Raw genomic sequence first — 25,809 nt, forward strand, 5'->3', positions numbered from 1 at the left:
TGTCCATAAGTGCGGGCGAACTTAATTTTTTCAAATAGAAAACTAAACCTTTTTATTGAATATTCTTATTCTACATCGGAAAATAATACACTTTCGTGAGAAACGTTTTTAGCGCATTTCCACAAAAATAAAAAAAAATGCGCTATTGTGGCCACTTTGTCCGTCCGTCCGTCCGTCCGTCCGCTAACTTTGCGACGCTACTAGTTTTTTTATCTTAAGAGCTATTGTTCTACTTTTTTCGCTATTTGGTTCGTTATGGTGTCGAGTCTTGTACCAAGGAAGGAATTTTTTCTGTACCGCTTACAAAAAAAGTTATTGTAAAAAAAACAAAAAACCGTTTTTTACATGTTCCATAATTTTACACTTTTGCCGTTTATTAACGATCCTAGAGATCGTTTATAATTTTGCATTGCTATCTCTCGCCTGCCGGTTGATCTCTCCGTCTGTTCCTTTGTCTGTCTGTCCATCTATCTGTCCGTGTGAACGATAACTTTGTTTAGAAATGTTCGATCGCTTTTACATCTCCGTTAGTTATGAACTGAATTGCATGAAATTCAATATGGGCATAGCTTTAGCCATATAATACGCAATGCCAAAAGTTGAATCGAATCGATTCAAAATTCACAGTGCCCTTTTCGCATCTCGACCATTTATAAACCGAATTGCAAACTTTTTTACTTATAAAAGTATTTGAATGAAATTTGATACATAGGCACTTGGAATAAAGGAAAATCAAACGCCAATTTCAAAATTTGGTTTTGCGCATGCGCAGTGCCAACTTTTTTATTTATGGAAGAATTTAAACGAAATTTGATACATAGGCACTTGGGATAAAGGAAAATCAAACGCCAATTTCAAAATTTGGTTTTGCGCATGCGCAGTGCCAAGTTTTTTATTTATGGAAGAATTTAAACGAAATTTGATACATAGGTATTTGGGATAAAGGAAAATCAAACGCCAATTTCAAAATTTGGTTTTGCGCATGCGCAGTGCCAAGTTTTTTATTTATGGAAGAATTTAAACAAAATTTGATACATAGGCACTTGGGATAAAGGAAAATCAGATGCCAGTTTCAAAATTTTATTTTGCGCATGCGCAGTGCCAACCATTTTATCTATGGAACTATTTAAGTGAAATGTGATACTTAGGCGCTTGGAACAAAGGAAAATCTAACATTAGTTTTAAAATTTAGGTTTGCGCATGCGCAGTTCCAACTTTCTTATTTAGAAAAGCATTGAAATGAAATTCTTCTCATAAACTGAAATTGAAGTAGCACGTCAACAATGGATTGCCCATGTGCAACGCTATCTTTCATATTTGTGGCCGGATTTTTACGATTTTAACAAAAGTTGCATCTTACAAATGGGAAATGAATGCAAGTGGAAATGCGCTTTATGTAAATCGTTTACGATTACTTTTTAACTTGTTGCCCTTACCATTTTTTGAAGATACTCTTCCAAAAGTGCGATTTTTGGTTCGAGCTAAGAAACCGTTCTGCCAAGAATGTGGGACATTTTTTTGTTAGGTTGTGGTGTTGGGTACGGGACTGACTTAAATTACGCGATACAGGCGCCATAATGTCGGATTTACGACGGAAACTCATTTAATTTATATTTCTCTTGGTTTTTTAAAATTATTTCATAAGCTAGAACTAGACCACCCAATCTGCTTTGAGGGTATTTTTGTAAAGAGAATTTTATGACCTTTAAAATGATGTGTGATCCAATGGGGAGATATACATATTATAATTTGAGTGGGTAGCTGGGGACAGGGGGTACGATGGTAAATCAAAGTAAAACAAAGGCAAACCTACCATTAAACTTCCCTAGCTTGGACGTGTTTTTTTTTGCAATTTTTTGTTTTAACCTCGCCAATAAAAAGTTGGGAGGTTATTGAAATCACTCCAAATTTCCATTTTGAGGTTTGATTGATTGATTCTCTTAAATGGTCTTGAGAGCTGAAACGCTTTCGGAGGCGATTCGAAAATGGCAAAAGCCTTTTTGGTAATAAAATCTATATTTATTGAATGACGTATAACTTTGTAATGAGCAGAACGATTTGGCCGAAATTTTCTACCAATGGTCCTGAAAGTTGGGACGATTTTGGAAACGATTGGAAAATAGGAAATATTTTTAGCTATAACACATATTTATTTAATAAAATATGAGCAACAAAATTTTGATTGAGACAAGGCCGTGGAAATTTTAGGCCACGTCTAATATTAATTAATTGGTTTGAAAGCTCGCATTAGGAAGTTAATAGTGAGTTGATTGTGTGATTAAATACAGTGTGAACAAAATAATAGCCGTATAACACACTGATCGGTGCGAAAATTACAAATTACAATCGGTGGTTTGTTTTGAACCCCCCTTCAGATTATTCAGTTATCTAAATGCCGAGAAAATTTTTTTCCCGAAAAGAACATCACGAGGGGATTTTGGAGGGGACATTACCACTGTATAGTTGCATATAAAACAAAATTGGGGAATGCAATCACTGCAACCATTGAATTATTGTTATGATCAAAGTTAATGAGACGTATTCAAAATTTTATTGTACAAATTTCAATCATGAAACATGTCGGGAGTGCCCATAATATTATAAATTGTTCACCTAATAATTGATTTTCTGTTCTAGGAAGTAATTAAATCCGCAGTAAGTGCGATGGATTACTAACCCACATTTCCTATGTAGGTTAGGGATACGATACATTACCAGAGCAGTCAGAGATAGAGGAGTTATAATTCTATACGTTGTCTATATTATTAGAAATAGGGGTTAGGGTGGTAATCGCAATGGGGGAATACGGCGAGGGTGCGTCATATAATAGGATGTAGGGTCGCTGAAGAGTGTTTTAAATGGTTGTTCAAGCGCTTTCAATCTCAAACGGCTAATTAAATTTTGAGATGGATTAATATTTCAATGTATATTCTTAAATATGTGCAGGATCACTAAAATTTCGATTTCTTTAGTGAAGCACGATCGATATTTAGTTATTTAACTATATCAATACAAGTCGAGTTTGGATGTAGACGAATAAGCCTGCATTTCCGAGTTCTTCGTAGTATGTGTGCAGGTACGAAAATAATAGTGGAATAGGTGTGTCGCCATTATTTTTGCTTTGTGTTTAATCAGTTTATTTTACCCCTTTTATATTGCATTATTAATATTTTCCTTGTGAGATGTAGCGCCCCACTCTCTCATTCATCCATCTATTGTATACGTATAATTAATATCGTAGGTAGGTATAACGGAAGCTTTCGTGCAATGTATGTATTGATTTTATTGTGTATTAAATTTTGTATTTTCTATTGTCTTTATATTGGAATTTTGAATATGATACCCACAATTGCATATAAAGTATTCTCTCAACCAATGGTCTGATACGCACCTATTCACATTTAAGTCGACGGCTTGTGTCATCTATGATTACGCTCATTAAAGTGTTTCTATATGACGGACATTAAAAAATCCTCAAAAGGGTTTCGAGGATGTTCAAAGGAAACCAATTTTAGCGAACCAGCACAATTGGGTGATAATAAGCGGCCATTTTGCTGTGAAATGGGTCACCGAGTCATGAACGAGATTTAATATCAAGAAGCGTTGTTCCGTAGGGGTCAACTTCTGTAAATATTAGTTTATAACTATTTGGCCTTTCAGGGTTATATGCGATTACATTTAAGTAATTTGTAAACTTCAGTATGGCTACCATCTCGGTTAAGTTATGACCGAAGACCACAACTTCCTTATGGAGAAGTTGTGCAATTAAGTACCGTACCTGGTATAGAAGCAGATTACGAGTAGAGCGAGGCCCTTCAGGCATTAATTAATTATATATCCCGAGCCCGGTGCTTGGTAGGTTTTTTTTTTATTGATTTTAGGATTTGGATGCGAGAACTGAGCTCACTTCTTGGCGTCAACATCCAATGTTATTCGAGGTAACGGTTGCCTTATGTGTTTTACTTGTACTTGGCCCTATACGTGCGAACTTTTACTCGAAATATCCATTTTTTAATTTGTGGAAATTTGTTTTATGATTCAGCAATTAGTTTACTAATTGATCATTCGTAATTGGGGGAATTTCAATTTTACAGGGAATTACCAACTACCGTAATTAATAATTTTGAATATTTGGGGGAGTATTTTGTATTTGTGTGATACGCTATCCAATTGTGGGGTCAGTTTTTATTTTTGATTTTATATTTGGGAATAAACCAGTAGATACTTCCTTTGGTCCCTAAACTGATTTGTACTTACTACCCTTGTATCTTCTGAATTTCAGACGGGAAGAGTTAACATAGAAATTGAGTGGCGCCCAACCCCACTGATAAGTGCCACGAAGTTAAGAACGTCCAGAACGAACTACCGCTGGAATCTATTAAATGTGGGACAAATTACGTTCCCATTTGTCGACACACGTCGGGTTATTTCCATTTCTCGTAAACAAAGAAGCTACAAATACCAAAGAACGCTGGCCGTATCATAGGGGAATTGTCCACTACGCAGGATTCTCAGGATGTCGACGACAATTCTAAATATAACGGACTAAAAAAGTATTGTCATTATTGTTGCATTTTGTGCATCAAAAATCGTAAATTATTACGCTGATATGTAAAGAATTGCAAGCAGTAAATTAAGTTTCCTATTGTTTTGTGTGTATTTTAACGGGACCTAAGTGGAGAAAGTTCTTTAGTTTTTGAATTAATTGGATTATCGGATTAGGGTTTCAGTTTATGAACCTATTCCCATTTAAGTTACCAATGTATTAGCAGGAGTAAGGTTATATAAGAGATAAGAGATATTGATTGGAATCAAATTTCCTGGGTCAAATCAATTTTATCCCTACGATAACCATAACGTAACTTTAAATAGTTTTTGTTCGATGAGATAATTTACAACCCATATTGTGATAAATTCTAAAGCGATCAGTTCAAATTTGGTAACTATACCCGTTACAATTGTCGCTCAACCGTGGGGCTTGAAAAGGGGGCTGTTAAAAAGTATTTCCAGAACCCCAAAATCCAGACGAAACGAAACAGGACGCCATTGATATTTTGAAAATATAATTATTTCCAAAAAAGCATAGCGGGTGTCAATTTTAAAACTCGCAGTCGGCCATATTTTCCAAACTAAAGAAGGTATTGAAAATCGCGCAAAACCGTTTCGGGGGTATCGAGGGGGAACCAGAATGACGTTATGAGCAACAACCCCCCTTACGCCCCCCCCCCCTCAAAAATCTTAAATGGCAACCCCATACTTGTGACACATCGTTGGAAAGCTTCTGAAAAATGCTTTCAAGTGGTACCAATAAAGTCAATATTCATTAAGACAATTTAGGTAACAAAAAAAAACTAAATGTTGACATTGAGGGATTTATGGCAAATTGGCCAAGAACTAGGTACAACCTGAGCTACTTCATTAAGCAATCTTGGTTGCTTTCTTTTTTTATTGACTTACAGTACAGCTGAACGTGTGGAAATAATAATCATTTATGGCTCCGAAAATCGATCATCTTTTAGAACAGCTAGAACGTTTAATGCGAGACATCCCGGGAGAAATGTAAGCCAAGAAACGGGATCTGTTATCCTTATCAATAAAAAAAAAGAAAGCAAGCAAGATTGCTTAATGAAGCAGCTCAGGTTGAAGTTCTTGGCCAATTTGCCATAAATCCCTCAATGTCAACATTTAGTTTTTTTTTGTTAATTACTAAATTTTTATTAAATTGTCTTAATGAATATTGAGTTTATTGGTAACTCTCGAAAGTATTTTTCAGAAGCTTTCCAACGATGTGTCACAAGTATCTATGGGGTTGCCATTTAGGATTTCCTTTTTCACGTTTCACTGTATACGTAAAGCTGTTACCTAACTATACCTAAATCGCTCATGATTATCCTTTTGTGCTTTTAATGATTTCAATTTCACCCATTGTATGTAAGTTGTAAGTATAGGTCGTATACGAGTAACAGTTTGAACCAGTTTGAACCAATTAGGTAGGTGTTTATCTTGTACGAACAAGAACAAAAATAGGTAGGTACCTACTATTTACTTTTAATTAAAACTGAGGGTTCAAAATTGAGCTAACCAACAATAGATTTCTGATAATTTCAATGTCACTTTCTTGAGGTACGGCAATTTTATCTTGGTGGTGCCATTGTCTCACCTCCATTAATAACATAACATTTTGAAGTGATCCAGGCATAAGTGTACTAAACCAGAAAATTCACGTGTTAAAATGAAAAAAATAGAAAAATGATTGTGACTGGAATTTAGAAACTGATTTGATACCTAACTATACCTACCAGCAGTTGCCCGATCGTAAGGGGTGATGCCAAAATCTCTATTTCAAGTCATTCTACATATGCATATGATGAGTATGAACTCCCCTCCTAACTATATAAGTCTTTGATTAATAAAAATGTCATGAATTGTGAAATCCTACGTAATATGCTACCCCAGAGTTGCGTTAGGTGCTAAATAATTTATAAAACCCCAGAGTGGCATTTGCGATCTGGAATTAGTCGCGTGCGACATGCAACTCGGAAACCTTTTGTTAAATTGTTTTCTCCTGTTCATTTACCTATTATACGTGGAATCGTTTCCGAATGCAAAACCGCCACCGAATTCGACTTTCGTGAATAAGAATAATTCACCCCTAGTAGGTTTACAAAGACCGTATTTTAAGGATGACTATGAATAATGCATCTCCTGAAGCATGATGAAAGGATAACGCGCTGAACGGAGGAAGCATCATCGGCATGATTTCGATGTAATAAGAGATAGATAAACAAAGGATCGGATATCTGACGAGTTATAAACATTACTGAAGGTAGATATGTGGGCGGAGTTTGGGTATGCGCATTTGTAAAATGAAACTTGTGGCAGACAGATACCTGTTGATATTACTAAAATAAATGAAGCCGTAATTGACCACATTTAGCCACAGTGGATGACTCATTCAATATTCTTTCCCCCGTTTCCTTTTCGCAATTCAGTTCATTAAAGCAACGAAGAAAGCTACTTTCAGAAATAATTTCACCTAATTACCTATTTCATCACATTAATAAGATAAATCAGATAAATATTTCATTCTGGCACCTAACGGCTGGCTAACGTATAATCTGTAGTGGATTTCCAGGAAATTAGAAGTGTTCATTCACTGATGACTAATTGACCTATTTAAATTGACAACTAGTTGATATAGGAACGTACCTAAACGTCAATATTGTTCTGTGGTCATTTTTTGAGGGTACTCTATTTAGGTGTTTTCAAGAGGTAGCAAACTAAAAATTGTGAAATGTGTAACACCTATATATTCTATCCAAATTTGGATTTGTGGGTATTTCTGCAAAGAGACTATTATGACCTTTAAAATGATGGGTCACTAGATGGAGGTGAATATTGTAATATTTATCTGGGGTTAGCTGGGGTGTGGGGGTGGATGACAAAGCTAAAGTAAACCTTCTATATTAAACTTCCCCATACATAGGTAGGTATCTAAATGGTCGTGCTTCTGGCAATTTTTGATTTTCTTCAAAATTATAGGTAAATTACAGTCGGTGGAATTTGTTTTTAACTGATAGCCCTGTATAGACCTCGTCACCCTCTAGTCTATAATATGATTTTTTATGACTTCTATTTCCGCCAGTACATTATACTTTTGTGTTATAATGCTGTTTACAAGTGGGAATAATCGAATCTCTTCAAAATTAAATAATCAATATTTAAAAGGTAGGTATTAAAAATTTAATATAGGTATTGCCCCTTGTTGTAAATCTTAATTTATAGGTCCTGAACGTAGTAGGTAATAAATGGTAGGTCAGTAGGTCGCGTATACTTTTGATAATGGTCATGTTTATTGGACTTGACTATAGATTGGCGTGCATAAATGAGTATGTACCTATATACTTACAGGGTTGGAGGTTTTGTTTAGAACACTGAATATATCTTCAAAACTACAATTTTTGCAAAGACGATTTTTATGGTAGGTATCCCACGATTATAAAAAGTTCGCTACCAACTTACGTACTTTAAATTTGTGACCAGTGGTATTCCTTCTTTTGAAGAGAGAGGGGGGAGGGGCTTAAGAGGGTATATATTTTTTAATGGGAACTGCCAGTTTTCATTAATATCTACACTTTTCTGGATATAGCAGCCTAAAAAACCTATTATATTACATAATGAAATTTAAGAGAAAACTCAAGGAATAATAATTTTACATTGAAAACACGTTAGTATTTTGTTAGTTTTGTCAATGCAATTACAATATTTATTGTATTTAAAAAAAAATTGGAACAAATTTGAACAGTGGCGTACGTCGGTACAGGGTGTGGCATCTAAGAACCATCGGATCATATTTTCCTTACCATAAAAGATACCGAAAAAAGTTCTAGAGCAAAATTGTACACAACTACCGTTGCCATATTTCTAAAATATTATTGATCAGCAAGGCGTGCTGTATTCCCGTGACGTATCAAACTTGTTTTGTTTAAAACCCCATATTTTATTACAGATTTGGAAAGTGCTTAAAAAGTATTTAATTTTTATGTAATATGCTATACCCTTAACTTTAACGATTTCGCTGTTATAACTTTTTTTCCTCAAAAGTTGTACAAAAATGCTGCGAAGTTTTCCGAAGGAATAACGCTTCTGCTATTTACGAATATGATTCTGGAACTTATGGCGGACACTGTACCTAATAAAGACCATATTAAAATTCTTTTAACTCTGTGCAGTGCATGACTCTCCCCACTACTTCGCTCCGGCTTGTTCTACAATTTCATTTCTCACAATACATATAACTTGGAGTCCCTAACAATTTTTCTTTATTGAATATTGAATTTGCGAAATTTTTGGCCCAAAAATGGGCAAACTTTTCCAAAAACTGTAAGTACTTTTTTTAGTTTAGATCACGTGGATTGAGCCCAAATGGGTTGTACTACGATCTTAAGCTGAACTTGTAGAACATAAATAGATTTAATTTGAGTGCAGAAGAATGAGAGTAGTCCCAGTACACTTGTTTTATAATGCCTTTTATCCTAAAAATGGGGATTTTTTAAAGGAAAACTATAGTGACAGATTACAGAATTATATACTACATAACGTAAGTGTAAGAATAAGTGCAAACCATTTTCAAGTAAATTCACAGTATTATTAATCAAAATAGACTTTTGATGAACTAGGTTGTGTATCCTTCAGGGTCGACGAGGGTATTGTGGGAAAATGGAAGCAAAATTGTGCACAACTCTTGTGCAGATAAAGGGCATTTTTTAAAACCGAAATAGCTTAGTAAATGGTTGCGTTATAAGATAGAGCATGCTATATCGATGTTTTCTTTTTTGTTAGTTGATTAATGGGGAGACTTCACCAATACACAATGTCTCGTCCAGACAATTCATTTTGCCTTTGCCCTCCGACAAAGCGTTTGCGAGATATTCGTTCGTAAATTTTTGACATCACCAATAGATATATTTCTTCCAGACCCTTTGTGAGTACCATCCTGCGATAATCTGTTCTTCAGATATAAGGAATTATGTATATCCGATCACGATAAGTAGTCGAGGAGGAGGCCATGGTTGGTAAAAATTAATTCCTTTTGTTGAGACCTTTCATTAGAGTACCATGAAGGATAAAACCAGTACTCCCTTCCTCTCCCCCCTTTTGATAAAGAGTCAGAAAGTAGGGCGGTAGTTGGTAGAAAACAGTTCCTTTTGTTGAGACCATTAATTAGAATACCATGAAAGATAAAATGAATTTCTGCCCCCTCCCTCCTTCCGGCTCCGACTGATCTCGGAAAGGAGTTGCGTAGGAAAGTTATAGTTTGTACAAACCAATTCATTTCGGTGAGAATTAGAATACCATGAAGCGTAGAACGTGTGTTAACCCCCCCCGCCCCCCATTTCCAAAAATTTTACTTGACATCGCTAAAGGCATGCGTATTAATGAGACCAGTTGGTTGTCGCATGTAAAAGTTATGCACGTTTTACATTCAAAAGCAGCATCCCAGGAAATGAAATAATTCATGGGGGGGGGGGTCTCCTTGAGACAGCGAAACTTGATTGCCGTGTGGCACATCTTAAAGGTATAGGTTACATATTGCAAAAAATTCCATAACTCTATGACCATTCCCCTAAAAGTGGTTCAAAACCTCAGAAGTGGGTCCGGACGGACAGACAGACGGACAAACAGACAGATGGTCCAGTATTCTGCACAAGGATTGGTTTACACAAAGTATACTGACTCCTTTTCGAGGTCGGTGAGGGGGAGGCGTTGGTTTTATCTTTCATGGCATTCTACTTAAAATTATCAACCGAAGGAACTGTTGTTAACTACTGACAACCGCCCCTCTCCTTTACCTTTTATCAATATGGGGAGTTGGGGGGGGGGGGGTTATCCTTCATGGTACTCTAAAGAAAGGTCTCAACTGAAGAAATTCATTTCTACGAACCACAATCCAGTCCTTCTCCTCGACCCCTTATCGAGATCGGTTATATCTCCAGAGTGGAGTGTCGAAGGAGAGTACTTACAAAATGCGATAGGAACTTCTGGACGAAATATATCTATTAGTGATGTCAAAACGAAAATCTCGAAAACAGTGTTGGAGGAGAGCACTTACAAAGGCAAAATGAATCGTCTGGACAAGACATAATATCTATTATCTATTGCTGAGATCGAAACGACTGGCGACCTGAAAACTTAAGTGTGAATATCTCGAAAATGGAGTGCCGTAGGAAGGTCATTCTACAAAGAGAAAATGCGCTTTATTTGCACTAAAGTTGCGCCCAATATTTTTTTACAATTAGCGAACAATAAATTTATAACAGTACAAAATGGATCAATGTATAACAGTAATGACACAATTTATAATATAAGATGAGCGCATCGATGTTGGAAGTCCCTGAAGCACAATTCGATTTGCTTATGTAGCAAAAGCCCATCTATCTCTAACGCTTCGGAACGCTGTTGAATATTCTAAAATGTTCTCGAACAAACACGTCCTATTTCCCGGAAAGAAAGCTGCACATCCGCTTTTGTTTCTTATCGCCGATGACTAATCTTTTATGGCGCCTCGGTGTCTATCGGAATTTCTAGAATATTGGCTACAATATTTTAATATTTATAATTGTTGCATAATAAAAATTCTAAATTTGCTCAGTAGCATTCGGAAAGCATGAAAAATAAAATGGGGAAATGTAAAAAGATTTTTTAAATAAATGTTGTATTGATGATAGGTATCTTTGTCTTTGGAAGCAAGAAAACCATCCTGAATGATTACTTTAATATCCTTACTGTTGTTACTCTGTTACTCTGTGTCTTAAACACCTACTCAGTCCAACTCGTTACTGGAAATCAGAAGAAAACCTACTACCATTGACCACGTAATCCCCTTCGATTAATTCCACCCCCTAACACCTCAGTTATCCTCTTTCAGATTCTTTTTCCCTCTGAACCCATTCAATTACTCCATTCAGTTCAACACTATCCTACAAATTGCCGTCACTTGAAAACGAACCTTGAACAAAAGGTTCCCCCACAACACCAGCTTGAGAAGCCACCCTTCAAACCAGAATCGAGTTTTAACTTCTTCGACAATCTCCTACTTAGATCACACTTCCGTTTACCCCCTCCCCCAATCGTTTACAACATTGTGCGTACATCATACTGGACATCAGCGTCTATCTCTCTTATAGTGGACACATAATATCTTAAAAAAAACTAACAATCTTTACCAAAATCGCCTCTTATCAACCACATCGTTTCGATAGATAACTTACAGATCCTCGGAAATGAAAGCTATTTACAAACAATTTAAAGAAAGTCCTCAATGTTCCCAGAACGAACTTTTAAATCTTAATAAGAACCTCCGTTTCCTGAATTTTTCCGTAAGTATTTTCAAATTTATTCCCAACTGTCATTTTAGCATACTGCAAAAAACGTAATTCAGACTGGAACTTAATGTCAATTTTGTTTCAAATTTTATGCGGGGGAGTTTTAGAGTCTTCACAATTCAATTTGCGGTACATATTTAGCAACATGTACCTTTAACTGTTCTGAAGATTCTGAAAGTAGGAACCAGAGTAATTATAAGAAAAATCAATGTTAATTCTAAGGGTTGTACTTGTCATTTTTTTAAAATATGTATGGGGGATAATTTATGATAATCTCTCGAGGCATGTTGACCATAATGACTTTTCAAAACGAAAATATTGGGTGCCTACCTATTACCAATTCTTCCTTTCGAAACAAAGGAATTTTCCAGATTTTTGTATTTGTCAATAAGGTAAACTTGAGTTTAGCTGTAGGTACTTACTTTTATGGCTTAGTTCCTAGTTTTTGGCAGTTTCGCACAATTTTTATCCAAAATATGCAATAATCATTCCGAACTTTTGGTCCTTTAGTTCCTACTGGGAGAAGTTTGGGCAGAAGTTAACTAACAGGTGTAGCACAAGGAAATAATTAAAAAATAATTATTCAAAAAATCATTATTACATATGAACAGCTCCGTAATTCCACACTAGTTTTAATTATAACTTTAGCCCATTATATTACAATTAATTTTTCTCGTTAACGAAATACGATCCCACTACTATCTTATCTAAAACCGAAGCCACTTGAGGTTAGATGATATGGTAACTCCAAATATACATTCACGTTGTAATCAGCTGATGTTTAAAAAACTAGTGCCACCCTATATTAATGCGATTAATTTTAAATTTTAGGTTTGATTGGAATGGCAAGTTTGAAGCGTGCTACTACCCTTCTGTCGAATTTTCGAAGACAATCCACCATTACAAAATCTCTGCCTCAGCTGACAAAGGTAAGTTTCGTGCACCCCCAATAAAGACAATTTTGAAATTTAGGATCGATACCCTCACATAAAACGCGGCGATTATGCCACCCTCAGTCAGAAGCATTTGGATTATTTTGTCGGATTACTGGGACGAAACAGGGTTTTGACCGATCCTTCCGATTGCGAAATGTATAACGTGGATTTTATTAAAGCTGTACGAGGTAGGTTTGTGTTTCTATTGCGTCATCTAAAATTGAACTTGAAGGTTACAGTCAGTGCGTCTTAAAACCGCAAACGACGGAAGAAGTTTCTAACATTTTGTCGTTCTGTAATCAGCACAGGTTAGCCGTCTGCCCTCAGGGAGGAAATACTGGTTTAGTTGGAGGATCGGTGCCGGTATTTGACGAGGTCGTTTTATCAACGTCTTTACTAAATAAAATTATCAGTATCGATGATATTTCCGGTACATATTCAAATGTTTAGCGTTCTTGATCAATGGAACTATCCGATTTCAGGGGTAATGGTGTGCGAAGCGGGATGCGTATTGGAGAGATTAGATGAGACGTTGGGAGAGAGAGGACTGATGATGCCTTTGGATTTGGGGGCCAAAGGGTCTTGTAATATCGGCGGAAATGTGTCGACGAATGCGGGAGGGTTGCGGCTGTTGCGTTATGGAAATCTGCACGGAAGTGTTTTGGGCGTTGAAGCTGTAAGTAAATTACTGTGTGATCAAGCCGAAGTCAAGTCGCTAACATTTTCTTCCCGGGAACACATCAGTTTTCACTAACATAAAATCATTACCTTGAAATGGAAATTTATGGAAAGAGGTATAGGTTCTGCTCTGAGGTGAATTTACGCGTAGGTTGAGTAGGCCATGGCGAAAACAAGCAGGGGCGAGAATTTATCACGATTGACTAATGTAAAAATCTCCATGTTTGATTTAAAATGAAAATATAAACGTATAACAATTGTCTCTTGTAACACTAAAAGCGAATTACAATGCAACTTGGCCTAGGGGGAAACAAGTACCATTTTTTGTGTACACCAAAAATTCAAATTCTAATTAATACAAAATAATTCACGTAAATTCATGTTAATGCACGTTTATTCACGTTAATTCAAATATATTCACGTTAATTCAAATTAATTTACGTTAATTCAAATTGAATCACGTGAATTGACATTAATTCTCGTTAATTCTAGTTAATTCGCGTTAGTTCAAATTAACACAGAGGGGTGTGCAGCAAATATTGAAAGTTGTTTCCATCTAGAATTTTTCCAAGGCAAATTTTTACCAGGACTAGAGTTTGCGAGTAAAATATTTCAACGGCGGATTTTTTCTGGGGACAAATTTTTTACACAAGCATGCCAGGGAACATTTTCCAATAGCAATTTTATCGATCTTAAATTTTCAAGACGAGAATTTTTCCATAGAGAATTTTTCGAAGACGAGATTTTAAGTGCCAAATATTCAAAGGCCTATTTTGTTGAAGGCTAAATTTTCCGTATGCGAAGTTTTCCACGCAAGTTTCCGGGGCGAGTTTTTTAAGCGAGTATTCCAGGGCATATAAACTTCCAACGCAAATTTTTCTGTGACGATTTTTTGGGGACCAAATATTCGAAAGATGATTTTTTCATTTTCTGTAGATGAATTTCCTTTTCTGGACGAATGTGTCAAGGACAATTTTGGGAGCGTACAAATGTTCCCAGAACAATTTTCCTTGCAGTTTTTGGGAGTCAAATATTCCAAGGACCACTTTATTCGGTAGGCGAATTTTTTAGGATGACGTTTTCCAGGAAGAACCCTCCCGAAAATTGTTGGGGGTGAAATTTTCACGCAAATATTACGGGAGGAAAATTCGTGGAGGCGAATATTCCCTGTCTGAGTTTACGGGTTGAATCTTGTACGGATGCATTTTAAAAAGGCGATTTTTTCATAGCGAATTTGTCTTGTATATTTTTTTGGGAGGACAAGTCTTTAGGGGTCAAATATTCCAGGGGCGATTTTTAGAGCGCATCAAATTTTCTGGAATTATTCACGCAAGTATTCTAGCGAAGGTAGATTTTACGAGCCTTTTTTATGAGAGCGATTTTTCCTAGCGAATTTTCAGGAGATTTCTAAGGGCGATTTTTTACAGGAATTGCCGATTTTCATGAAACGAATTTTCCAGGGCAAATTTTGTGAGGACCAGTGTTTGTGGGTCAAATATTCTAACGGAGATTTTTTCGAGACTAAATTTCCAAGTATTCCAGGGAAAAGTTTTCCAAGAACGATTTTATCGTGTTTACATTTTCAGGACAAGAATTTTTCCATAGCGAATTTTTCCAGGGCGAGACGTGTTTTTAATGTCAAATATTCCAAGGGCGATTTTTTCGAGGCTAAATTTCTAGGGCAAAAATTTTTTATACAATTATTCCAGGAAAGATTTTTCCGGTGCGCATATCCCCAATCCATATTTCAAGCTTACATTTTCCGGAAGCGAATTTTTCCATAGGGAATTTTCGCAGAAGACATTTTCCGGGAGCAAGTCTTTGAAGATCAAACACAATAGTGATTTTTTCGAGGCTACACTTTCAGGATGAGAATTTTTCTATAGCGAATATCTCCAGTGAGAAACTTTTCCGGGAACAAGCCTTCAGGAATAAAACATTCCAAGGGCGGTTTTTTAAGCGCAACCAAATTTTCTGAAGCGAATTTTCTGGGGATTTATAAGCGCAATTTTCTCAGGAATCGATGATTTTTAGAAACGAATTTTTCTGATGGAGAACAAGTACCATTTTTGGTGTAGAAATTAATTCAGAGGGCTGTACACCAAAAAATAAAAGTTGTTTCCCCCTAGAACTTTTCAGAAAGGTTTTGGTGGGATCTTCAAGGATTTCAAAGATGATTTCTGAAAAGGCTTTTAACAAAACTTAGTTGGAGTTTTTGAAATGAAACTTTCTAAGAATATTTACAAAAATTTCATACGGTTTATAATAAAATTCTCAAGCAGTTTTTTAAAAGATTTCTAGGAACACCTTTAGTTTTCGAGCATACTAAGAGGATCCGTTTGGAAGCTCGCACACATGTTTCCAAGGAGGTTTCTATAGTAGGTACCTAACTACTAAGAAGGTTTTCGAAAAGAGTGACCCACAGAATTTTTTTAAGAAGGTTACTATTATGTTTTTTGAAGGCAGAGAAAGACTTTTCCGAGATTTCTAGAACGATTTGGAAACTGCAGCCTACAATTATAAGATTCTGGTAAAAAGCACGACTGTTACGAAGATCTTCAGAAAATTTCGAAAGAATGTGTCTAAATCATTACTAGGACACTTTCTAAGGAGGTTTTAAAGAAGGCTTGTAAATTTAAGCTATTTCTTCTAATATTTTTAAGGGACTAGTTACGGTTCTGACAGCTAACGGATGCATAGGCCACTTTTTTGGGAAGATCTCTAAGAAAATAATTTTTCAAAAGACAAGGCTAGCTTATTTCGTATTAATGGAATGTTTTTTTTTATTTTTTGTTTATTTTCGTCGATGGAGCTGATGTACGTTTTCTTACGCAAATTTATTAATGCCTTCTCGTCTAAAACTTTTTCACTACACTTCTTTACGTACACTTGACTTTGTAATTCACCTAGCCCTTAAATATAGGACGAATCGCTTTTAAATCACAAAGCTACAGTATCGGCAGTCGGCGGGGACCTGTTCTGTCGGTAGAACGGCGCCAAGAAACGGCTCAACGGACGGACTCGGGCACCACCAAGCGAACAATCTCGCGCCTGGTCGAGGTCGGCGGTACCACGGTCTCGGGGGTCGAACTCGGTAGCCTCGGGTAAACGCACTCGGAGAAAGGGCAGCCAGGAATGGAACGGGTCCAGCGAATGGCGGCTGTCACTTCGGCAAACTAAGGCAAAGTTATGGCGGACTCCCTAACGGGAATGGAATCAACAAAACACAAATCGGCGGAAGCGGTGGAAAAGCCATTGCGTGAAAGTGGGCATTATGCCCCCCCCCCCTTATAACTAGTGAAACGCAAAGTAACGTAAAGCTCACCTTACAGTTAACGGAGCGGTAGAGAAAGTTGCGAAACGCCAATTCCAATTACTTTGAAACACTTTTGTGGTTATTTACGTAGTACTGTGAATGTCAATTCAAATGTGTGCAAAATGTAACTTGTAAAATGTAAAATGTAAAAATGCAAAAGCAAAAAGATTCCCCCCAAAATTGAGCGTTTACCTTATATAGAATTCCCATAATACGGAGAGGGAACTAAGAAATTCCGAGACGCTCCCGTAGCTAATATAGAACGCGTTAACAAATGAAAACTTCTTTAATTAATTATTCGGCCTGCAGTTATGGGAAAAATATGGGATGGATATCTGAATTTAAGTTTTTCAAGCGCACTTCTTTTGAGCCCAGTTCAAACGGACGGGTTTTCTGTAACTCATTACAATTAATTGCTACTAATTATACTCACTTGCTTTTCGGGATGGAAGTTTCGGAAAACGGAGTTCTAATTGAATCCATTGTCTCTTGGAGTGTTATCGGCGAGGTCAAGATAGAAAGCTTCTATCTGTGAATGCACGGGGTTCGATTCGTAAAACCGCTTTTCTATCTTAGTTTTACGTTTAACATTGGGAAACTAAAATCGAATAATCGGTAATCAACGGACCTAAAAATTAATGAGATTGATTACCTCTCTTCTTCCCTGACAAGAGAGCGTTCGGCGGCGGTAAACACAATTTAAATATTCCCACAGGAAATGTTGCAAAACTGATAACAATTAAACAAAATGCAAATACGGAAAAAACACTCCTCGTCTCCTAGAGCAAATAAGAAACTTCAGAAACTCCTTAGTAACGAAGCGCCAAACTTAAAACGCTTCTAGGTACCGGGTGTTCATCAGTTTTGAAAAGCTTCCTAGTTTAGCTAAGAACCTCTAGAGGCTATTAGTGTTTAAAGGTTTTCAAAAGGTATTAAGAGGAGTTTCTAGAGTCTTTCTGTGTCTTAGCATCGTACAACTCCAAGAGTTTACAAAGATTTCCACCTTTTAGTGGCCTGTGGAGCCGGCAACGGATTTCCGTGGATTAAAATTTTGACTTCTTAAAGTAAACTTCAACATTTTCAAGGAGAATAATTAAATGACCTCCAGCTAGTCCTTGACATACATTTTTGGGGTTCCTTTTTCTTTTTCTGAAAATTGACTTTAAAATTTACTTTTCTTCCAAGCTCGCAAAATTTCCTATTTATAGTTTTCGCTGGTAAATTTAACTAGATCAATTTTCGTGGCCGCGATCTTTGGAATAATCCCTAATTTAATGTCAAACCTAGAACAATATATGGCAAAATTTGTTATACACAATTTACCTTATAGGAATAAATAATCATAATGGACCAATGAGTTTGGAGATTTTCGTTCTTGATATCTTTGAACAAACCAACTTAAAATAAGAAACGGATTTTCTCTATCAAATCCATTACTAATGGGTTCATAAATGGTAAAAATAAATGCAATATAAATGACTGCAAATTTGCCTAGATTACAAACTCAATTTTCCTTAATAAATATTAAACTTTAATTATAACTTGGCACTGAACAGTAGTCCTTTTGTAACAGAGAAAAATATGACACTGGCACGTTTAATTGATTGGCCCTTTACTGGATATGTTAATATTTTTTTCGCGAGGGTTATTATGATTTGCTAACGAATAGCCTCAATTCCTCTTAATTAACTAATTTGGCAATCTTGGCACTGGTTGGGCGCGACCGTGTAATGAGTTGACGATTAAGATTAGGCTTTCCGGTATTTTATCGTCTTTTTTTATACAATAAACCTTGTCTTGAGCATGAACACAAAATTGACACCTTTGAATTGTGCAATTCTGGATGTTAGTTAAATGACTCGCGTCCTTTAAATCCTTTTTAATCTCTAACTTTTAATCCCAATATTTCTTAGGCTCATTTAAGCGCCCATTCACAAGAGTTAACAGAGTGCTCAGGAATGTACCTAAATTACAAACTTCGCAGGTTTGCATATGAGACAACTTAATGCTTTAAAATGGAACCCTCTTCTTTCTCTTCAACAGTGGAAAATAAGAACTGTTTTGTTTTAGAAAATTGTTATGCCGTTAGTTATTAGAATGTCTGTTAAGACATCTCATTGTCATAAATCATTTAATTTTATAAACGTAATTTTTCATTTGTAGATCTAAAAATCTATTTTTTTTTCCGTAGGTAAAAGCTAATGGAGACGTGATTGATTGTCTTAGCACATTGAAAAAGGACAACACCGGATATCATTTGATGCACTTATTTATCGGCTCTGAAGGAACGCTCGGCATTGTAACGAAGGTTGCTATTCACTGTCCTTCGAGACCTACATCACTGAATTTGGCCCTGCTGGGTACTACAATCTTCCTTCACGACGATATCTGCAGTGTATATCTTTCCAGGTCTTCATTCGTTTGAAGATATCTTAAGAACGTATTCGAGAGCGAAAAAGGAGTTGAGTGAGATTCTCTCGTCTTGCGAAATGATGGACGCCAGTTCTTTGGACGTTGTCACTAGCCATCTGAAGTTAAAGTCGCCGCTTGGCGAGTTTCCATTTTATATGGTGATCGAAACGAGTGGAAGCAATGAAAAGCACGACGAAGAGAAGCTAAACGCGTTTTTGGAAAGTGTTATGGGAGATGGTATTGTCGCCGATGGTACCGTCACGAATGAGCCAAGCAAAATCAGAGTAAGTTCCAAAAATTTCGGTCATATTCTCATATGTTCCGTTTTCAGTTAATTTGGGATCTTAGAGAGAGAATCACGGAAGGTTTACTGCATGACGGTTACCTTTTCAAGTACGACATTTCATTACCGATCAAGGATTTTTATTCACTCATTCCGAAAATGAGGGAAAGGCTAGGTAGTGATGCTAGCAGGATCGCAGGATACGGACATATTGGTAATTGCATCTTAAGTTAGGGAAACAACGTAAATTTTCGTTGGTAGGGGACGGAAACATCCATCTTAATATCTCCGTTCCGGAGTTTCGACCTGATGTCCTCAAAAAGGTGGAGCCGTACGTGTATGAACTGACGTCAAAATTAAAAGGAAGTGTTAGTGCCGAGCACGGTGTTGGTTTTCGCAAACCGCCCTACATTCACTACTCCAAAAGTGATAATGCAATCGGTTTAATGAAGGAACTTAAAAACATGATGGATCCCAATGGAATTTTGAATCCGTACAAGGTCTTACCATCGCAATAGGATTTGGTATAAAGATCGTTTTGCTCTCACATTATATTTATTGATAGAATTTTTACATTATCTACCTATTTCGGTATCATTTTACAAATTGGAATGACAAAATGTAATTGATCTGTGATAAAAATAGAGGAGGGATGTATTTGTAATAAATGTTACCTTATATTTTGTATCTTTTGATGTTCGCAAGCGATTTTTAAATAGTAAGGTGCAATCAACTAGATTTAAAGTCTGAATTTTGACTCATAAACGCGTTCGAAGCAGAATGCCGGCAAAGAATTGGATACCTACTATTTATTTTCCATCTGTCGATGAAGCGCAGTATGCAGTGCCGTAGCACCAGTCGCCCGGGTCTGGGTTCCACTAAATATATTGGGGCCCTCTCCTGCAGCATCTTTATTCCATAAATGAACAAGCAAACAAAAACGACTATTACGTCGACGGACTTAGTACGATACGACATCGAGCAATGGAGTTTGATCTTTTTCCTAAGAAAATTGGTGCTCTATCAAGCGCGGATTCAGGTAGGGGGTTGCGGGGTTGCAACCCCCCCTTTCCCGAAGAAAATGCATTTTGTGGGCATGTTCGTGTTGGAAAATTTGAGTTGAGGAGATCACAGACGAATTTATAAAGAAAAAAGGCCGTCGTATGTTTGAAAAGCGTATTCTGTACGAGTCATAATAGGTTATAGGTACCTGTATTAGATCCTTACCTAATAAATAGTCCTTTTCTTAAATTCTTTGCACCCCTCGCGCACATTGTGAATTTACGTAAATATTGTCATCTTTTTTACTGCTTGCAACTCCCCCCTTTTGTAGAAAGGCAACAAAGTGATGAAGTTCAAAGTTAATTTTTGACAATTTACATAGATTATCAGAAAGATCTGCAAAGAATCTACTCAGAATTAATGCTACAGAGAATCTACATAGGGTTCCAGTATTCCACAAATTACACGGGAAAAATAAAGCACTGTTTCATATAATAGTAAAAATCAAATTTCTGTAATAAGTTTTTTCACGTATTAAGAACTGTTCAATCTATAAAATACTAAAATTTGAAGAGATTTGGTTGAGTCATTTTATTTTCAAGGGAGTTTATACTGGGCTGTGGCACGGCAAACCTCAAAAACGGTCATTTCCAAGCGCTCTCTCTGAAGTAGTACTTAAACATTACTTAGAAAATATCTGTTAGGCTTAAATAACGTAGAATGAAACAAGGTTTAATTTGATACCCGGTTCATTAAAATTGACCCAATTTTTCTATTAAAGCTTTAAACTCGACCCCACATACTTTTTAATCCAACAGTATAGGTACTTTGTAGTCCATTAGGTTAAGATGTAAGATATTTCTGTAGTAAATTTGTTATTATCTTAGTATAGATTTCTTATTACTTTGGTTATTAGTTTGCCGATCGAGGCCATCCTAGTGCTAGAAGTTTCGTTTATCCAGTTCTTTGTTTTGGTGATAGAGTTCACGCTTTGTACCTTTTTGTTAATGCTCTTCGTACATTTTATCTTGCCCACGAGTTGTACTTGTTCCCTTCAGTGAAGTTTCTACTTTCGCATTGCTTACACGCAAATTTTCCTTTTGGTACACCGTTACTGACTTCTAGGGAATGCAATCCCGTAGCAAAATCTCAATCCCGGTAACTGCGGGGTTGTTAGATGTTAATCCCGCGGGATTCTGGTATTTGTGGGATCTCGCAAAATTTTAAATAAATTGGCAAATAAGCAATTTTGTGCGGTAAACTTCTGTACTAAAATAAATCGCTAATGATAACAATATTCAACAAAAAGTACCTTCAGCCTAACTTAGAACTAAAAAAAAATCACCTGTAAAGCACAAAAAGATGAACTTCTGAAGTGCCTCAAAATCCATAGTACATTTTTAACGAGAGAAGTTTAACAATTATTTTAAAAATAATGTCTCCGTTATGAGTTTTATTAACAAAGCACACAGTCGCCCCCTTGGTCGACAAATTCCTCAGTCCAGCAAATCCCGCGGGATCCCGCTCCATTTATGTGCGGGATTAATCCCGCAAAAATGTTGCGGGATCCCGGTATTTCGTGATTTCGCGATCCCGGTATTGCATTCCCTACTTACTTCATGTGTTACCTTTAATGGGTGCTTTGGCTGTCTTTGGAGTAGTTTCTCTTTCTCCTTTACTACCTGATCTACATCCTGAATTTATAGATCAATAGAAATTTAGTTATTTGTGCATCGAAAAGTATTGTTCTTGAATTTAAAGTCACGTTAAGCTTTTATTCCAGAATTTGTACGAGAAATCCATACTCGAGTCAAATTTTGGTTTAGATAGTATAAAATGATTCGAATTATTGATTCTTTTTGAGTATTAATTACGATTGCTTCTGTGTCAGACTTTAGAATTGCTTACGAAATATTTTATGTGTCGTGCTTTCACTGCCTCTTTTATTTGTCTGTTGTGTTATTTTCTGTTACAGAAAAGCCCGAACGCGCCCTATTGAGCTCAGAAGGTTGCGGCCCGAAGTTCAGAGGTAATTTTTTATTTTTCGTCGGCTCCTTAATATAACGTTACTGGTTTTCGACACAATCGAATTGTAATTATTACATTTGCTTGATATTCTATTAACGATTATGGCTCCTTGATTTTCTGCGGCGGGCTATTTTAATTTTAAGACTTTCTCGGACTACGTGTTGATCTCCTTGATACAAAAAATTCATTAAAATTTAGATATTGACATTGCAGATCTCTATTACCGTTGAGTGAAGGATCTAGGTATTACGGTGTCCTGTTCGTAATATTTTTGAGATCATTTATTAAATTACCCTCGATTGTGACGTCAATTATTGTTTATGTTCTATCCCTATCAAGTATTTTATTCCTTTAGCTTTTCAAGACCAGAACAAGGATCTTTAGTCTGCCTTTTTCCCCTTTTGGTAAGTATTCTCTCCTCTCTTTTGAAGGTGACTAAAGACTAAGTGGTGCCTATCCGGTTTACTGTTATTACATTTCCCTTTTGCTCATTTTCGCTAGTGAACAAGAATCCCGAAATTCACCTCGATCCATCTCTACTTTGCCCGAGCTATATTTTTGTTTCTTTGGTAAATTGCATTTAAATTACGTAAAGGTAATACAGGGTAGGTAAGTAAAAAGTCCATGGGGAAATTGGAAACCATAAGAGATACACAGTCGATTAGAAAAAAGTTGCGTATTTTAGGGCTTACTAAAACGATGTTTTAAAAATCTGGAAATTCTGATCAGTCCCCGAGATATTCCAAAAAACCTAAATTAACCAAATTCGCTTTTATTTTTTCTGGCCCTATTTGAAAAAATATCAAAAAATAAATAACACTTCCTCTTAGGCACGCTTTAAGCTCTACAATATGGTGATCCGTCTCGTTCCGTTAAAATCCAATATGGCGCCTATAAGAAATAGAAAGTAGTAGCCTGTAGCTTCTAAATGTAGCGTGCTATAGAAATGCTGATAACAGTTTCACATTCTCCGAATAAAAGTGCCCATAGAAGGTGCTAACGGGAACCACCCATTTCCGACCGTTTAAGTTAGAAAAAATAAAAACGAAATTTGATATTTTCAGTTTTTCGGCGATATCTCGGTTATTTTCAAAGATTTTGCAATAATTTCAAATGCGTTTTTTTAGTCATAAAAAGGGACAACTTTGCTCGTATTGTACCTCTCACCATTGCGGAGATCTTAATGGTGAGCAACGAATTTGAACTACCCTGTACAGTGTACAAAACGTCATTCGACAGAAAAGTTAAAAACAATTAATGCGCGAATAAAGAGGCACTTACGAGTATTTGCTCTATATGCTCCCTTTTATATGCAAATGTGTCAAAATCGGGACACATGAATAGCAACCGTCAGTTTGGTGTTAGGTATGCACCGCACTGCCCTACAATTTGTCTGAAAGTAACAATGAAAGAAAAGTCATTCTCTCAATTCGAAGTTATAAAAGGTGTTGGAAAGAGGGGTAGTAAGATCAAATCGATTTTCATTCCAACTATGGGGGTTTTGGCATTTTGTCATGAAAAAGGGCTGCAAAACAAATCGTCCCTAATCAATTTTTATAGAAACCTTGTGGTATACATTAAAAATATCAGTGGATAACTGTTAGATACCTACTTTTATGGAAAATCATCGATTGAACCCTTTGTGTCACTGCCCCGCTATCGACAGAAGAAGAACCGCAACATAAACATGTAGTTGTTTGAGTATCAAAAATGAAATTGAATCGCCCACTCTAATATTATATTTGATACTATAAAAAGCTAGTTTCGCAATTGAGCAATTAGGAAATTCTCTATCTACGTCAGTATTTTGATTACGCAAGGAGTTGACCAGTTAAATTGTAAATAGATACTATTTTATTTAATGATTATTTTCTGGATTTAGTTAATTTACAAATCTGCAGTTATTGTGGATTACGCCACCCTTCTTGATATTGTCGCAACTGCAGGTGATTTTCTATGATCTTCGCTTTTTGTATTTCTCATTAGTTTTTTTAAAGCTAAAATACCTACTATGTCTTTAGGCGCAATCTCCAATTAAATATGGTGCCTTATTTCGGTGATTTCGACAGATTTAATTACCATGAAATGAGAATTTAATTAGGGACAAACGTGATGACGTTCAAAGGATTTCTTAGAAGAAATAACTGTTTTTTATGGTGCAGGGGTCGTAGGATGAAAACCTACAGCTATGTAGAGATGATCTGTTTGCAAAAGGTCAATCTGCAACCTTTGCAGGAGGAACCAGAAATTTGATCGAATTTCTTTTAAGAGCATTTCCAGGCCAGTCCTAGATCTGAATTGCCAAAATATTCGTGAATTTAATTTTAATCTACTGTTAGTCCAAATTCGAAGGTGACCACTGGGATTTCGGAAACTGTAACAAACCAAGTTATATAGTAAATAGAGGCATAGATGTACCTACATTTTGGTGTCGAATCTAACACTGCTTTGCAAGTGAAGGAATTCCGAATACTAATTGATTTTTGAAGTCAAATAACGCTATCTCATTGCAACTTTTCCTCCTCTACAAACTGGCACGATTAGAGTTCAAGGTAATCAAGTCCGATGTTTTTTGTGGTCCTCACTTTTTTAAATACAGAGCAGCATTTTTTTTAATAAAACAAAAGCATATCCATGCAGAGTTGTAGGTGGGCAACTTTCAGAGGGTAGGGAATGTTTCAGAGGGGGCAAAAATATTGGCAATAATCAGACGAAAGGAAGGCGAACGGCTTTTGAAAACGAACCGAAGAGTAGCAAGTACCCCTTAGGGTGAGGTCTTCCATCTCACTGGTGTTGTACTTGTAATCACCGAAAAAGTAACCAAAGGTTTCAAAACATAAATAGTAAAGTTTATCAAAGTTGATAAGCACAATACATCTTTATCGTATAGCGTATCGTATATTTGTGACGGAACATCGAGGGGTGTTTTGGGCAGACTTTTGGATTTTGTTGTTTTCTTATCGAAGAGTAAATAGACTGACTATTTTATTTTTTCCCAAGTGGGTTACACTCTGATATGGGTACGAAAAACACTACCTTATCACTCACGGCCAGTACACTGCTATCTTATTCTCAAAAACGATTTTTAGCCCAAACCTCTAATTTTTTCTTTCAGTTTGGAAATTTAAGACAAACGTCTATGCAATCCGTAAAAGGTTGGAAAATACTGAGGACATATTAATCAAGACTTCATTCGATTAGATACGTTCAATTAGGTAATTCCAATTCACTTCGTCTTATGGGAAGTCCCACAATGCGTCCGATATATAT

General features: G+C 36.3%; 1 protein-coding gene across 2 annotated transcripts in view; it reads left to right on the forward strand.

Moving 5' to 3' along the window:
- The window catches only part of LOC116170989 (D-2-hydroxyglutarate dehydrogenase, mitochondrial-like), a 60,819-nt gene extending 40,640 nt beyond the window's left edge, over positions 1-20,179 (forward strand). Inside the window, exons 2-9 of one of the 2 annotated variants that reach the window (XM_031487596.1) lie at positions 12,717-12,814; positions 12,858-13,008; positions 13,053-13,250; positions 13,303-13,496; positions 19,006-19,174; positions 19,224-19,510; positions 19,558-19,723; positions 19,771-20,179. In XM_031487596.1, coding sequence (XP_031343456.1) covers positions 12,717-12,814; positions 12,858-13,008; positions 13,053-13,250; positions 13,303-13,496; positions 19,006-19,174; positions 19,224-19,510; positions 19,558-19,723; positions 19,771-20,027 — 1,520 coding nt within the window. In that variant the 3' untranslated portion in view covers positions 20,028-20,179. The remainder of the gene's footprint in view (positions 1-12,716; positions 12,815-12,857; positions 13,009-13,052; positions 13,251-13,302; positions 13,497-19,005; positions 19,175-19,223; positions 19,511-19,557; positions 19,724-19,770) is intronic. The other variant, XM_031487597.1, reaches the window with a different exon arrangement.
- The last annotated feature ends 5,630 nt before the right edge of the window (positions 20,180-25,809 follow it).

The sequence above is a fragment of the Photinus pyralis genome, unplaced genomic scaffold, assembly GCF_008802855.1.
Source record: "Photinus pyralis isolate 1611_PpyrPB1 unplaced genomic scaffold, Ppyr1.3 Ppyr1.4_LG5, whole genome shotgun sequence".
NCBI lineage: Eukaryota > Metazoa > Arthropoda > Insecta > Coleoptera > Lampyridae > Photinus > Photinus pyralis.